This window comes from Anser cygnoides, chromosome 5 (assembly GCF_040182565.1).
Source record: "Anser cygnoides isolate HZ-2024a breed goose chromosome 5, Taihu_goose_T2T_genome, whole genome shotgun sequence".
Classification (NCBI taxonomy): Eukaryota; Metazoa; Chordata; class Aves; order Anseriformes; family Anatidae; genus Anser; species Anser cygnoides.
The window spans coordinates 11,571,352-11,585,512 of record NC_089877.1 but is presented as its reverse complement, the minus strand read 5'-3'; the positions used below and the strand labels follow the sequence as shown (position 1 = coordinate 11,585,512).

General features: G+C 45.9%; 1 protein-coding gene across 10 annotated transcripts in view; it reads left to right on the top strand.

Annotated features, from left to right (window-relative positions):
* Positions 1-287: 287 nt before the first annotated feature.
* Positions 288-14,161, top strand: part of NELL1 (neural EGFL like 1) — a 298,939-nt gene continuing 285,065 nt past the window's right edge. For 7 of the 10 annotated variants that reach the window (XR_010831634.1, XR_010831632.1, XR_010831633.1 and 4 more), the window contains exons 1-2: positions 734-910; positions 5,041-5,169. Coding sequence is in view for 7 of the 10 variants with exons in the window: in XM_048050007.2 (XP_047905964.2) it covers positions 862-910; positions 5,041-5,169 (178 nt within the window). In the remaining 3 variants the exon portion in view is untranslated. Of the gene's footprint in view, positions 384-733; positions 911-5,040; positions 5,170-11,083; positions 11,149-11,228; positions 11,383-14,161 lie in introns of those variants that run through there. The other 3 variants (XM_013177634.3, XM_013177635.3, XM_048050005.2) reach the window with 3 other exon arrangements.

Below are 14,161 nucleotides of genomic sequence, written 5' to 3'. Positions count from 1 at the left end.
AAATGTACAGGTTAATGTTTTTCATTTCAGAGGGCCTAAATTTGCATTATGCAGAACCGAACCCAATGTGATGAGGGGAGGCAGCAGCGAGGGGGATCCTGTGGCTTTACAGCCGCTAGGGCTTGGTGTGAACTGCCGTAAAACTGGATCAGGTGCGAATCTCTCTCTGATTCTGGTCATCGGGATGGGAGCTTCAGCTGGAGCTAACAATCTCTACTTCAGATTTAGATCAGGTGCTCTAGGGGGGAGAGTCATTAAATATAATCGATGTGGGTGTGTGGGGGGGTTGTTTCTTGTTAAGGACTGAGCCAAGTGCAGGGCTGGAGAGGAGAAGTGTTGAAGTGTAGAACAGGTACGGGAGCAGATTCTGCGCTGACTCGCAGGTATCCTTCACTCCTTTCCCCCTTTTACCCTTCACAGACGCAAAAGCGAGGAAATGACTTGAGCAAGGACGCTCCCTCAGCCCGAGCTCGGGTCCAGACTCCCGCACCGCCTCTTGTGACTGGTTACTGCGGCCGGGCCCGCGTTACCGCCGCGCGCCGGGAGCCCCGGAGGGTCGCTTCTCCCCGCTTGTACCCGCGGCGGCGGCAGGGCGGTGCGGAGCGGGGCCGGGGGTCCCGGGAGCGCTCCCCGCTCCGTGTCGCGGCCGGGCGGCGGCGCTGGCGAGGCCCGGGGGGGCCGCGCGTCACGGCGGGGGGCGGGCGGGGAGCCCCAGCCGCGGGGGCGTCGGGGCCGCGCCTGGGCAGCGGGCGGAGCCGGAGCCGCTCCGCGCCTGGGAGCCTGCGCTCGGCTCGGCTCGGCTCCGCTCCCCAGCAGCTTGCCGGCACGGAGGGAGGCGGGCGCCGCCGCCGCGCCGCGCCGATGGGTCTGCTCCTGCTCCTCTGGGCGTGGGCGGCCGCCGCCGGGGCAGGTGAGGGGATGGGTTGGGATGGGAGGGGACGGGGGTTGCCGCCCGCCCCCCCGGGAAGAAACTTCGCTGGGTGCCGCGGGTCGGGCCCCCCTTGGCCGGGCGCGGTCCCAACGGGGGGCTCCGGGCGCGGCCGCTCGGTGGGCGTGGGAAAGTTTGCCGGGAGCGGCGCCCCCCGGGGCCGAGCCGGGCTGAACCGAGCCGGGCCGGGGTCCCGGAGCTGTCCGCGGTACCGTCCCGGGGAGCCGCGGCGGGGCGAGAGGCGGCCGCCGGTGCGCGGTGCCGGCCGGTGCCGTTCCCGCTGCGGGGCCGGGCGCCGTGCCCTGCTCCCGGTGGGGCTTTGTTCTCGCCCCTGCCCCGGGGCCGCCCTGCGTCCCTCCGTGCTGCTGGCGGCTGTGCCCGGGGAAATCGCTCTGTGCGATTACGGGAAGGATTAAGCGATTAAGGAATCGCTGCTCTAAAATCGTTTTTAGGGTTACCTCGGCAAAACGCACCGATCTCGAGAGGTACGGCATAGAAGTAGTTGGGAGAAGGTAGCGCTCACCCTTTGCTCAGTGGCGTTACCGCTAGGGAGCAGACAGACATTTGGAAGGGTCAGCGGCCCCGAAACTCCTCCGCTCGGCATCGCGAAGCCACTCGGAAAGTTCTTTGTGTGCAACAATTGCCGCCGAAGCTGCGAGAGGGAAGAGCAAAACGCCCCTCGCAGAGCCTGCTCTTTCCCGTCTGAATGACCGTACACGGATAGGGGGGACGCGACTCGGCTGTGCCGAGCTAAAAGTTTCTCCATCCCCAAATAGCTCCTGTATAGGGTGCCACAGAAATCAGGAGCATGCTGCATACGTTGCGTGGCTGCACGCTGGCTAGGTGGAGCGTGGCGTGACTGCTAGTGCTTGGGCTCTGGTGATAAAGGCACGAGCAGAGAACACGAGCTGTCGGAGCCGTAAGGTGGAATTAATTTCGTTTAGGGATTTCCTAGTGACATCATTCATAATTACACAGCTTAATCCTCTAATCTACTGTACTGCCTTTGGTTCACGTTGGGCCAAATCCAAGTCCTGAGATGATTTCTGTGCCCGCCCCCTGTCTGAATTAGTTGGAGTCTTGCTTGTGTAAGCCCCTAGTTTAAGGAGAATGGCCCAATTACTTTAAATAGGAATTGAAAGCAACATCAGTCAGGATCAGGCCTGAGCTTTGCACGGTTCTTCAGTAAGAGCTTACAGGTTGACGGTTAATTTTTAGTTCAGAAAGGAGGAGTAATTCCAGCGTCCTCTTCTGCTGAAGGGAGGCAGCATAAAACACTAGGTGTAAGTGCCGTTGATATGCCTGTGGTATCTTTCTGATAGACTGTGGGAGACCACAGGGGAAAAGGAGACTTAGTTATCGCACTGAAGCTGCTGATTTGTTGTTTATTAATTATTAACTAGGCTTTTGAGTGCCTGCTGCAGCTTGAAGAGGCAGCACAGGAAAATGACTAAAAATGACTAAGTATTTAAAGCAATGTTAGGCTCTTGCTAAATAGTTGCTGTGGCATTAAAGATAGTCTCTTTCTTTTTTTTTTTTTTTTTTGGAAAGCATTTCAAAAGCTGGAAGGGGGCACGCTGAAGTTGTCACACAAGACCCTTTGCTGGCATAAATTGAAGTCTGTGGAGCCGCAGTGGTCTATGTATACTTGTTGAGCCCCACATACTCAGGCTGGAATAAACAGCTTTAATGGAGCAGCGGAGCTACTGTGATTTATGGGAGGGCATATGCTTGCTAGATGCGGTTTCTGTCCTCATCCTGTTGATGTCAGTGGCGGAGCTTTCACTGATGTTAATGGGGTCAAGATTTGTCTTGCTGGATGTTATTTGTCCTCTCCATTGAGCAAGTTTTAGTCCCTGCTCAGTCTGCCTTCGTATCAGTAGGTTCTTGCTGCTCCGGATAGATCTAACCCCTTTCAAACACGGAACAGCGTAGTCTGCTCTCAGCAGGGAAAGCAGACTCTCAGATGAGTAAGTTCACACAATTGACAGTGTGCTGCTTTTCTTCTGAATAAAATCCTTTGGTAGAAATAAGAAGTTGTTAGGTTTTTATTCTAAAACATTCTTTGCCTTTATGATTTTGGCCAGAAAGGTTGCTCCCTCTAATAATATATACAAATCTGTGTCTGGGGGTCACAGCCCTTGCATTAGAAGAGTTGCTGTGGGTTGGGAATCAAGCAGTAGGTAGGTTCTCTCAATGACTGGAGGCAGGTGTGCTAAAAGCAAGTAGTCGCTGGCTAATGTTGGCTACAGCAGGACGTGTATGTATTTTCAGTAGCATTTTGACTATGTGAGGGCAGTTTGGGACCAGAAGAGCTGGCTGGCTGTGCTTTCCATGCCTGTGTTTCTCCCAGAGGGGGAAGGTGTTCTTGGTCTGTCAGCGTGCACAGCATCAGTGGTAGCTTTTCGCTGCTTGAGCATCTGATAGTAAAACCTGATGACGATGGGTATCTGGGACGATTCTGCTTTTGGAGAAGTCTATCTGGGGTCATATTCTCTAATTTAAAGTTTCTACAAAAAGGTACTTATCCCCACATCCTTATGAAAGCACTGTGTATGTCTGCACTTTGACATGTCAGTGTTCTTGGAGGTTCAGTTTGGCTAGATGCTTCTAGGTGTTGATTTTCATTGTAGAGTAAGGTTGATGGAGACCTTGTAAAGCTGTCTTTTCAAGGTTTTTTTGCTACTCATCTCGATGTGCACTAGTGTCCTCTGTATTAGTACAGCATGCTATCCTGACAAGTTTTAATACCCAAGCAAAAGAAAGGAGAAACACTGTGGTACAGTGGATTTATGAGTAGAATATGTAACTTCTTGTTCATTCTGTACACCTCAGTAATTTCTTAGAGCCTTTCAAAGAATCAAAGTAGAGTATTTGCAGCTTAACTGATCCAGAAGCATAGCACTGGAATACTAAACGAATCAATTTAGACCTGAACATGGTGTCCACTCAGTGGAAATCAATCTGGATGTGCTTTGCAGGTAACATCCTTGCTCCTCAGAAGTCTGTGGGAGTTTTACCATTGACTTTGGCTGTATCAGGATTTCGTTCTCAGATCCTGTAACTAATGATGTTAGCAAAAAAAATAAAAATAAATCATTAGGAAAGTGCTTGGATCTTGTGTGAGATTTTTTGACCTGTGTCTCAGGCACAGGTCTCATATGATATTTATTTGCTATGTTGAGAGGGACCGTGGTAAGGCTGGCCTCTTTCCATCCCTTGAAAAAGGAGATAAGTTGAAAGAATTTGGTGTGCCATAGCCATAAGGTTGCCCTGAACGTTTGAACATAATAACTTCAAACTGCTTGAATATGTGTCTTTTCTGTCAATTCTATTAGTTCTCCCGTCAATTCAAGGAGCAGCAGCCTTTTCCTGGGCATGAGCCCTTCCCAAATCTTGGGCTTAGACTGGTGCTTCTGCAGTAGGTGCTACTGCAGACCAGTAGGTGCTACTGCTGGTTTAGGTAAATGAATGTCCCATATTTGTAGGTAGGCTTTGACACGCTCTGCAGGCACTGGCTGTGCTTAAATGCAGAAGACACGGTTCATAAGCGTTATCAAAATATTTTGTGAATCACTCAGGGCTCTTTGATTATGGAATCTTTTGTCCTGCTACCGTATCTCCTCCAGGGTCATTTTGTCCAGTTGGGAAAATAGATAATGTTTAGACCGAGCTGTAGGGCCTGTTCTGTTAGTCACAGCTAGGTATGAAATGTGAGAGGAATTTTCAGCCCTCATGTTTCCCTGGAAATCATGTAGCCAATAGATGAGTGTTGCAAATCTCTTTCATCTTTTTGCATAGGTGCTTATGCTTTCATTTATTTATTACTTTTCAGCCTCAAAAAGATGCTGGATTAACGTACCGGTTTTATAATGTTTTAACTTGTGCACAGTAAAATCTGTGGAAACAAAAGAGTTTAATTGAAAGAATTAGAAAAGAATGTCTTCTCTCTTTTCTGCAGCAGAGTTACTGCCTTGTAAGCAATTACTGTATACAGTGTGTGTGTGAAAATACTAGAAACGCCTGTACTTCTCCCTTCTTTTCATTACCTGATTTGAAATAAAAATTGATCTAACTTCAAGTCTCTCTCTCTACTTCCCTCCCTCCAACAGCTATGGGATTTGGAATGGATCCTGACTTACAGATTGATATAATCACAGAACTGGATCTTGTGAATACAACCCTTGGGGTAACGCAAGTGTCAGGACTACACAATGCCAGCAAAGCATTTTTATTTCAAGGTAAGACACACGTCCTTGGTTCTCTTTTCCCACTTTTGCCTTCATGAGCTCCTAAGAGCTTTGGTGCCCGATTCCCTGTAATGGTAGTCTTAACTGTCATTCTTTTGCTGAAATGCATGTGGCATTTTTTTTGTGGGCTGTCAGGTCACTGAGATTAGAGGTCTCTAGGGGAAGTAGTTTGAGTAGGTTTACAACACTTCCAGTACTTTTTTTCAGACTAAGCATGTCCAAGTGCTTCCAAGGAGTGGACTCTGTTGTATTCTTTGGCACTATCTCTCTGTCATTGTAGAGATGCAAGAGACACACAGAGCTGAAGCTATGTAGGTAAGAGAAGGCAGTTAATGTTTTGAACACCAGTTAGTAACAAGTAGCAAACCTTTCATCAACTTTGTGAGAACTGTTAAAGTGAGAAAATTGGACCATGCTTAACTGTCAGAGATCAGTACCAGGCACAGAGTAAGTCACTTTGAATTGTAATATGATTCTTCATTCAATATTCTAAGATAATGCTTGTGAGGTGTTCTTTTTTTTTCTTTTTATTTTTTTTCCCCCTCTTCTCTAAGTGGGTGAAATGTGGCATATTTTATGGTGGTTTTAGGTGAGACCGAGATGAAGAGACCAAGTCCTACGAAGTGGTAGACTGTACAACAAGGTTTATTAGGGGAGAGAGACATTTATGTCACTTGGGATTAACAGAAACATTAAAGCACAGTTAGGAGCACTTATTATTGTGGAGACTTCTTATGTTTGTTTTTTCTTTACTGTGCTTTTATTATGTATTCAGGTGGGTATGTTAGTGTCTTAATTGTTGATCTCTATCCTCTGTAGCTGTTCTTAGAGGCAAAAGATTATGATCTCATTTTGTTTTACTTCTGGATTTGCAATACCAACTGACTTAATTACAAGTAATAAGAGAAGTGGATCTAAAGTCTTAGTTGACTTTTACCTGGCCAAAGCCAGTTTAGGTGCCATAGCAGACGCTTCTGGAGACCTTCAAAGATCTTGTTAGTCATATTTCCAATCTGTGCTGTGCTGAGTAGCAGAATTTTCACTGTTTGCCAGATTGATGCCCAGAAGATGGGCATTAAGTTAATCATAATCATTTAAAGATACCGATTGTTTTGCTTCTAATAACCCTGACTACAGTTTTATGTGTCGTGGATGAACAATATTGAAGTACAGTCATTCCTCTAAAGACTGCAAAGGCCTGACTGACTTCAGATATGTTAGTATTTCCAATTGCCGTTCTGTGCAGCTAATTACAACTGCCCTGATGAACTCTCACAGTGAGCTTTCACAGACTGGTGCTCAGAGCTACAGAGAGAAGGTCTGAGGCGTGTTTCTGGCGACTGAAACCCTCGATACTGAAAGTAGTTTTGAAAGGCTAGAGGTGAAGATGTTATGCTTATTTTTTTTTTTTTTGCCTTGAAAGACTGCACCTGTAGTGTACAAACCTAAAGACCAGTTTAAAAAACATACTGCTTGTAAAGTTCATGTGAGCAGATAAATCCAAAGATAGATGTTCACAGAAGGACTAAACAGAAGTTCACAATATGAAGTGAATATACAATTCAGAGTCTAAGTAAATAAAGTTGTTTTCTAATTCTCCAAATAGAAATTCTCCTTGTAAATGCTCACAGAAATAGCCGTATGCTTGGATATTGCCCCCTGTACACAGTTTCTTGGAAGATGATTTGGGAAAGGTACCATCTTCACTTAAGCCCTTGGGCTAGGAGAAGACTGGAGACCTTTGGAGTATTACTCCATCCCTATAGAGGTCTGTGAGGGATCTTTTGCTACTGCTGTCAGGCAGGATGGAAGTCTGAGGCTGCCCGTTGGCTGCTTCCCTTCTTGTTCATATCTGTTATTTGTTAAATGTCAGCAGTATGTCAGCAGCTGTATGAATTCCCTTTTAGTAACAGGTGACTTACTTTACAGCTACAGTTAGGCTGTGTGCCAGGCCTTTGCCTGGAACCTGGAGATACTTATACTTAATTTTGATTCTTATCTTGCCATACAGAAACCAGTACAGAACCCAGAGGGATGTACGGGCAACTGCTATGTCTCAGGTAGAAGGAATCATACTTTTTCCTGTAGAGGTTCGCAAAAATCCAGACAAGGCGACAGTCCCGGGGAGAGGGAAGACTGGAAGTTAGTGCTTCGTTCAGAAACATCTGTATCCTCTCGGACCTGCTGCTCCAGTGTCAAAGAGGGAGCCCTTTCTTTAAGCAGAGCTTTGCTTTGATCAGTTCTCACCGCATGCCAGTAGTCGGTGAGCACTGTGCCTCGCTGCTCTGGCGTCACCTCTGGGGCTCTGGGCAGGGGAGATCTCACCTCACCTGGCAGGCTGATTGCTGAACAGGGAGCTGTGGCAGGAGACCTCTTCACTTGTGTGCTTTTACCACTCAAAGTTTCCTAGTTTAGGAAAAGAAAAGACTATTTTGTGAGCGTGTTTTTTGGCGTACATCTTTCATGCGGGCAGTTTTGCCCCCCTTCTTTTGCCATGTCCTTACAGCAATGTAATGGGGCTCTGAGCTTACACAAAGGCTCCCCAAGGAACACTTTGTCTTGTAAGATGTGTTTTCTAAAATGACTTTACTAGAGCTGTTCAAACTGAGTGTGTTGCTTTGTGCATCCCTGGAAGTCTATATCTGTGAGAGAGAGAAATGGTAATTTTACCCCCACCCAGACAGTTCTACATACTGTTGTAGTGGCAGTGTGAATTGTTTTCCTAGGCATGATTATTTTTCTGTGAATTGAGCTTTCTGATACCGAAAGCTTTATGAGTTTTGGGCACTCTGAGTTGCGCTTAGAGGCCCCCCCCCCCCCCCCCCCCCCCCCCCCCCCCCCCCCAAAAAAAAAAAAAAAAAAGATGATGGGAAGAAAGAAAGGCATGGGAGAAAGTGAAACTATTATTTTTATTAAGACTACTTTTTTTTTTTTTATCTGTGATGTTAGCTCTGTTAAGGAAAGCGATTTGTTTGTTACAAAGATTCTGGGGAGTACCTCATGATTTGATTGGTACTAGAGAAAATATAGAAGGACTCTTTTCCCTGGAAGGTTGGCAATTTCAGTCCAAGGTGACCTCAGTGAAGTATTCTGATTTGATAATAACATTGGTAGTAAGAGCTGAGACTCAGATTTCCATGTAAAACAGTTTTACAGGCAAAGAATCAAATTCAGCTCCGTTGCAAATTGTGTGACAGCGAGATAGAACCGAAGTGGCAATTGAGAGTTGTGGGCTGCCTTTGGACAAGCAAGTCTGTTCCTAATTCAGAAAAGCATAGAAACCTGTAATTAAGTGCAATCATCTGAGTGATCCTGTTGGGCTTTATCTTCGATTATTAGAGTATTTCAGCTGGATTTTTGATTGATCAGTTCAATTATTTGTGTTTTGTTCCATTCTCTGTGAAATGGGGGTGAGGGAATAATAATAATAATAATAAAAAAACACACAAAAAATGCCAAACAAAGCCGTCTGAGTGCTGACAGTGAGAATTAGATGAAATCTAGTTATCTAACTCACAGTTGCAATTCTGAAAACGGTCTAACTCATAAGATCCCTAAAATTCTGGTCTTACTTATCGTTAATTTTACAGAATGAGTGGGGAAAAAATCTTTATGTCCAGATTGGTTGTCCCAGCAGGAAGGGACAAAGGAGAGTGAGTGAAGACTTGTGACTAGAGTGCTCTTGGGAAACGGGGCTCCCACAGTCCTGATGTCCAGCCCCACATCTCCTTGCTTCCAGCCAGAAGCCGAAAGAATTCAGTGAACCAGTTATGGGGTTGGGCTGGAAATCTTTCTTGAAGAAATATATTGAAAATATTGCATATCCACATAATGCATTGAGAAAATATCTTACAAACACTGCATAAAAACATTTGTGAATCCTATCTTTCCAACATCACAAGAAGATACTGAATTTCCTCGAACAGGACCACGGTATACATTTTAGTATGTCAAGAAGCAGGCTGAACAATGGCCTGCGTAGTGGAACTCAATCCCATGCTCTGTTTCAGGTAGCAGAGAAGTAGGGCTTGTTTTGCACCTGTAGGTGGAAACCTCAACAGAACCTTGAGTTCAGTGGCAGAGAAAGGCTTTCGTCATAAATCAGGCAGGAGTTGATGTTGAACTGGTCATCCTGCTCCTAGGCAGTGAGCCCAGACTTCAGCCTAACTGTTACATTATGTGATTATCTTAAGCAGTGACTTTTGTTCAGTGCTCTCTTCTTGTGGAAGTAAAATTTTATTCCTTTTATAACCTGTCAGCTGCGCACATTTCTTTTTAATTCTTCCTCCCTCAGCATCTCTTTTTGAACTGATAGAGGCTTAAAGCCTTTACTTATAAAGCAATTCCCACAAGAAGTTTATTAAGGTTTTCTTGTTCCCCTTCTTCACAATCTGGCAGTATTTTTCAACTTTGCCTTTAAATTAGGAACTATCTTTTTACTAAGTATACTATATGTAGCACTTGGCAACTTAGACCACCAAGAACTGTCCAAAGTCTACCTGTATATAGTCCTTTCTCCCTTGTCTGTTTCTTTTTTTTTTTTTTTTTGTATTAAACAACTGCTGGATTTATAAGGGAAACACCCAACCTGCAGCTCCTGCAGCATAGAGTTTGGTTGTGCTCCTTCTTCCCACTTTACTGGTGACTGCTGTTTTTTTTGGTACAGTCACAGCTCTGACAGGAAAGGTGAAAGAATAACAAGTATCTTGAAGAACAGAGAAAGGTAATCTTTTTGTGAGAAATGAGTGAATCTTGATGCGTTCCTGAAATGAGAGGGCTGTCCTGCGTCAGGCCAAAAGAGAGAGCAAAGCTGCACTCCTGGGGGGTAAGAGGTGCCTCATGGCTGGCTCCCTTGCACTTCCAGATGTGGTACATTGCTCTTTGTAGGTGTTTCCTCTCAGGATGTTATGGATTCTGATTTTTAGATAGCTTCCTCCTTGACTTGCTAATGACATGCTTAGAGAGTGGAGGTGTTTCCAGACCACATTCAAGGGTCAGGAGAGTAGGCTGCTGCCTTGGTTTGTCAGTGTGTGTGTGTGTCTTCTCACCTGAGCCTGTGGGCTGTGCCCTTCAGCTGAGGCTTTGTTCCACACCGGGCATTGAAGCTCAGTGTTGCCAGTGTGATGTGCAAGGTGTGCAGGCTGCGGACCTCAGAAAAGAGCCAGGGACTGCATGAAAGGCAGCAGATAATGGCTCAGGGAGGAAACGTGCAATTGCTCTTCCTGGGGTGGATGGCACGGAGAATTGTATTGAGCGGGAGAGATAAAGTTTAATTTTAGAGTTTAGGGCGTTTGTACCTTCATACATAAGACAATCAACCAGGGTCATTGGTTTTGGTGATCTCTCCGGTATGTTTATAGCAAATGAGAAGTGTAAGCAATATTGTTTTTACAAAGCAGGAATCTTTCGGAAGAAGCAGGGAGGCACACCATGGCTGGCTCAGTCTTGATCCTGCCTTCAGCTCTAGTGAGGCAGAGCAGCTCTGTCGCTGCTTCCTCGCACAGTGGTGTCTGAGGCATCCTGCCTCACTGGGGTGCTGCAGAGGTTTTGGGCAGCACCGGTGTTGAGCCTCCGTAGGCCTCTCCCTGCTGTGTCCCTCCCTTCTGTGCTCAGGAGAGCTCTCCAAAGCACACAGGCGCTCTTGCACGTGTGGAAAGGCAAGAAACTTCTTTTTTTTTTTTATACTTTTTTTTCTTTTAATCAGGTAGAGCCCATCATTTGCCTCAGCTCATAGCTGAATGCCTGTGTGGCCACTTGCTCGTGGCACCCCTCATGCATGTGGGTGTTTGCCCTTTCTTCAGCACGCTTTCCCCAGGGTACCACCAACGTGATAGAGGGGCTGACTGGGGCCCTCGGAACGTCCAGAACCTTCTGGAACCCGCTGCGTCCAGCAGGGGCAGCCCCTTGTCTCCTCACAGAGGCCCTGCAGCCCCTCTGCTGCCAGCCCCTCAGCACTCTCCTCTGGTACAGGTATATCTTCATGGAAACTCTGAAAGCTCCTCAAACTTGTGGAGTTTTTATTTATTTATTTCTTTATTTTTTATTTGAAGGTGGGCAGTGAGGTGTTTTCCTCTCTTATGTGCCCTGCTGTATCGGTCAATGCCAGTTTTGACTGGGGTGGTGTGGATTTTGGATTTTACCTCATATTTGCTGCGATGCCCAAGTCTAGAGTTAAAGGAACCTCAGGAGGGAAGGTCTGCAATGGTAAAAATAAAAATCCTTTCTATTTGTATGTAAAAACAGTATGTAAGCCAGTCTCTTGCCCTGATCCTGCAGTAACGTTTCCTTCAGAGTTGCTGGAGAGTTCCTTCCTCTTTCAGCTCTTTGTCAAAGCTGTGCTGTAAAGAACTGATAAATTAAGAGTTGAAATAAATACCAGAGGGTTTTAGTGGCTAAATACAAGAGATGGACAGTTTGTGTGGCTGGGTGTGGGTTGTTCTTTGGTGGCTCTGCACGCCACTGTTCCTGCGGAGCAGCTGGGCCGGCTGTGCCTGAGGGTGACGGAGCAAAGTGTGACTTGTGTGGCCTGTGGCTGTCAGCAGGACAGAGAGCAAGGACTTGATCTCTTTTGGGGATTGTGGTTGCTCTGCAGCTTTCCGCCCTTCCTCCCCAGACCTCTGCGAAAGCTTGAAAAGAAGCGGAAATCAAGCTGGGAATTTAGGGGTGAGGACTGGGTGTGCGAAGAGACGATAAATGCAGCTGGGGTGAACGGGCTCCTCTGAGAGCTGGCAAGGGACACAGGCTGGTGCTGGGAGGTTGGTGGTGAGCAGCAGTCAGATGAGATTAACTGTGACAGGCAGGGCAAGGAGACTGGGACTCAAACTGGGAGGTGGAGGGGAGAGGAGAGAAGCAGCTGTGGTGAGGAGCTTGAGGCCAAGAGGCAAACTGGTGACGGCTGGGCAGAGCAGTGACAAGGACGGTACAAGGACGCTGAGCTGAAGGGAAGGGAGTAGGGTGCAGGAATGAAGAACATGGTGAAGGGAACCATGGACAGTGATGGGGAGAAGCAGCTTGGTCAGAGGTGAGGGGCTCGTGCCCAAATGAGAAACCTGAGTGCTGAGGTCTCAGGCTGGCTGGGTGAGACTTGGGTAAAGGTTTGTTTACAGCAGAGACAGTGTCAGGGCAGCGTAACAGGGAACAAGCACTGGAAGCTCAGATTTGGCAGTGCTTTAGGGTGTCTGCGATGTGCTAATTTTTAACAAATGTTTTTGGAGGATAAAACTAGGATAATGTGTATTTAATTAATGACTTGGAACCTTAATTTTGCTCTGCTTGGGTTGTTCACCTGTAAAGCTGAGGTACTAATACCCTTTCCTCTAACAACAGTGGTGTGAAAAGAATTAATTAATTGTCGAGTTTCAGCGCTAGAATAATTAACTTGGTAATGGTCTGTTCTGTCTTCAGAGAAGGATTTGAACTTGGTAGATTTACTGTTCAAGGTCTGCCTTGAATAGTAAAAATAAAACATCAAATCCTTGTTTGTCACACAGGTATTTTTTGCTCTTTGTTCTTTACTTTGTGCTCTGACTGAGGCAGGGACCCTCTGGAAAGCAGCATGTGATCCTGCAATTGAAAGTGCTACTGTAATGCGTACCTCTGGAGGGCCGAGCTAGGTGTCCCTCTGAGACTTGAAAGCTGACATCCATCTAACTTCTTGTTTATATTTGTTCTTTTAATATAGCTAATCTTTTAATGTGTTTTGTATATGCAGTGTAATTTTTTTTTATGTGGCAATGAAATAATTAGTCAAAGTGGGTTTTTATCTTGTGTAAAACTGACCCTTTTCATCAGAGAGAAATGACTGGAGTCAAAATAAAGTGAGCTGGGTGGGAATGAGTGAAATGAATCATCTCCAGTGGAAGAAATTAAAGGTCACTCGAGACATAATTATTAAACAATGCTCTGAGGCTCTGAAGATAGATAAACTATTGCTAACTTTGTCAGTGCCCAGAAGTAGTTTTTAGAATACTCATATATACCCATCCAGGGCTGGCTGTTTCCACTCTTGTTCAAATTTGAATTATGATAGAGCCTTGTCTAGGAGGAAAATGTATCCAACACACTGATATGAAGATATAATTATAAATCCTTGCAAAGTTTCTTGTTCAGTATACCCTAATTTATCTCCCCCCCCGCCCCAAAAAAGCTAAGTGTAAACTAAAACAGAAACTTAGTCGCACTGAACGACAGTGACCAATTTCCAATTTTTTTCCCTATCCTGAATGTTGTCATGCTGCCTTCTGTTACTTGACATTTTTTGGGTTTCCCATCATGTCTGTAATGATTAGGAAAGAATTCTGAGCACACATTGACTCTGTCCTTGGCAGTTATTTTTGCTTTCCTGGGAGACAATAATTGTGCTGCTTGTCTGTCTTCATTGCCACTGTGGTAAGTACAAAGGGGGATGTGGGAGAAGCACTTCAGTATTTCTGTAGTATGCTAAAAGCCTCAAATGCTTCTGGCAACCTGTTGACAAAGTCCTGTAATGAAGATAAGCAGAAAGAAAACAAAAGGTCTCTACTCTTCAGCGGGCAGAGAGGGGGCTAGAGAAATTAGTTCCTGACTTTGCAAGTGAGTTTCACATGCTTCCCCACGGCATTACCATCTAGGTCCTTAAAATGGAAGTAAATCAATTTAGATAAAAGAAAGAATAACAGTCTGAGTTTCTTCTATCTTTGTCAGAATGGAAACACAACAAAAATTGTCTCTTTTCTTCAAAGGATTTTGGTGAGCTGATGCTCTTAAGTCTTATCATTCTGCATGCAATCAGGTTTTATTAAGTACTTGTTTAGAAAAGGAGGTTTAAACCAGAGGAAGGATGTCATTCTGAAATATCGTACAGTGCAGGCTTGAGTGCCAGCCACAGCCCTGGGGAGCTACGGCGCCAGAGCTGAGCCTGCTCCTTTGAGCGAGTCCGGCACAGTGCCGAGTATCTCTTGGGAGGAATCCTGCCTGAGCTCAGGGCAAGCCCGTGCCACGGCCT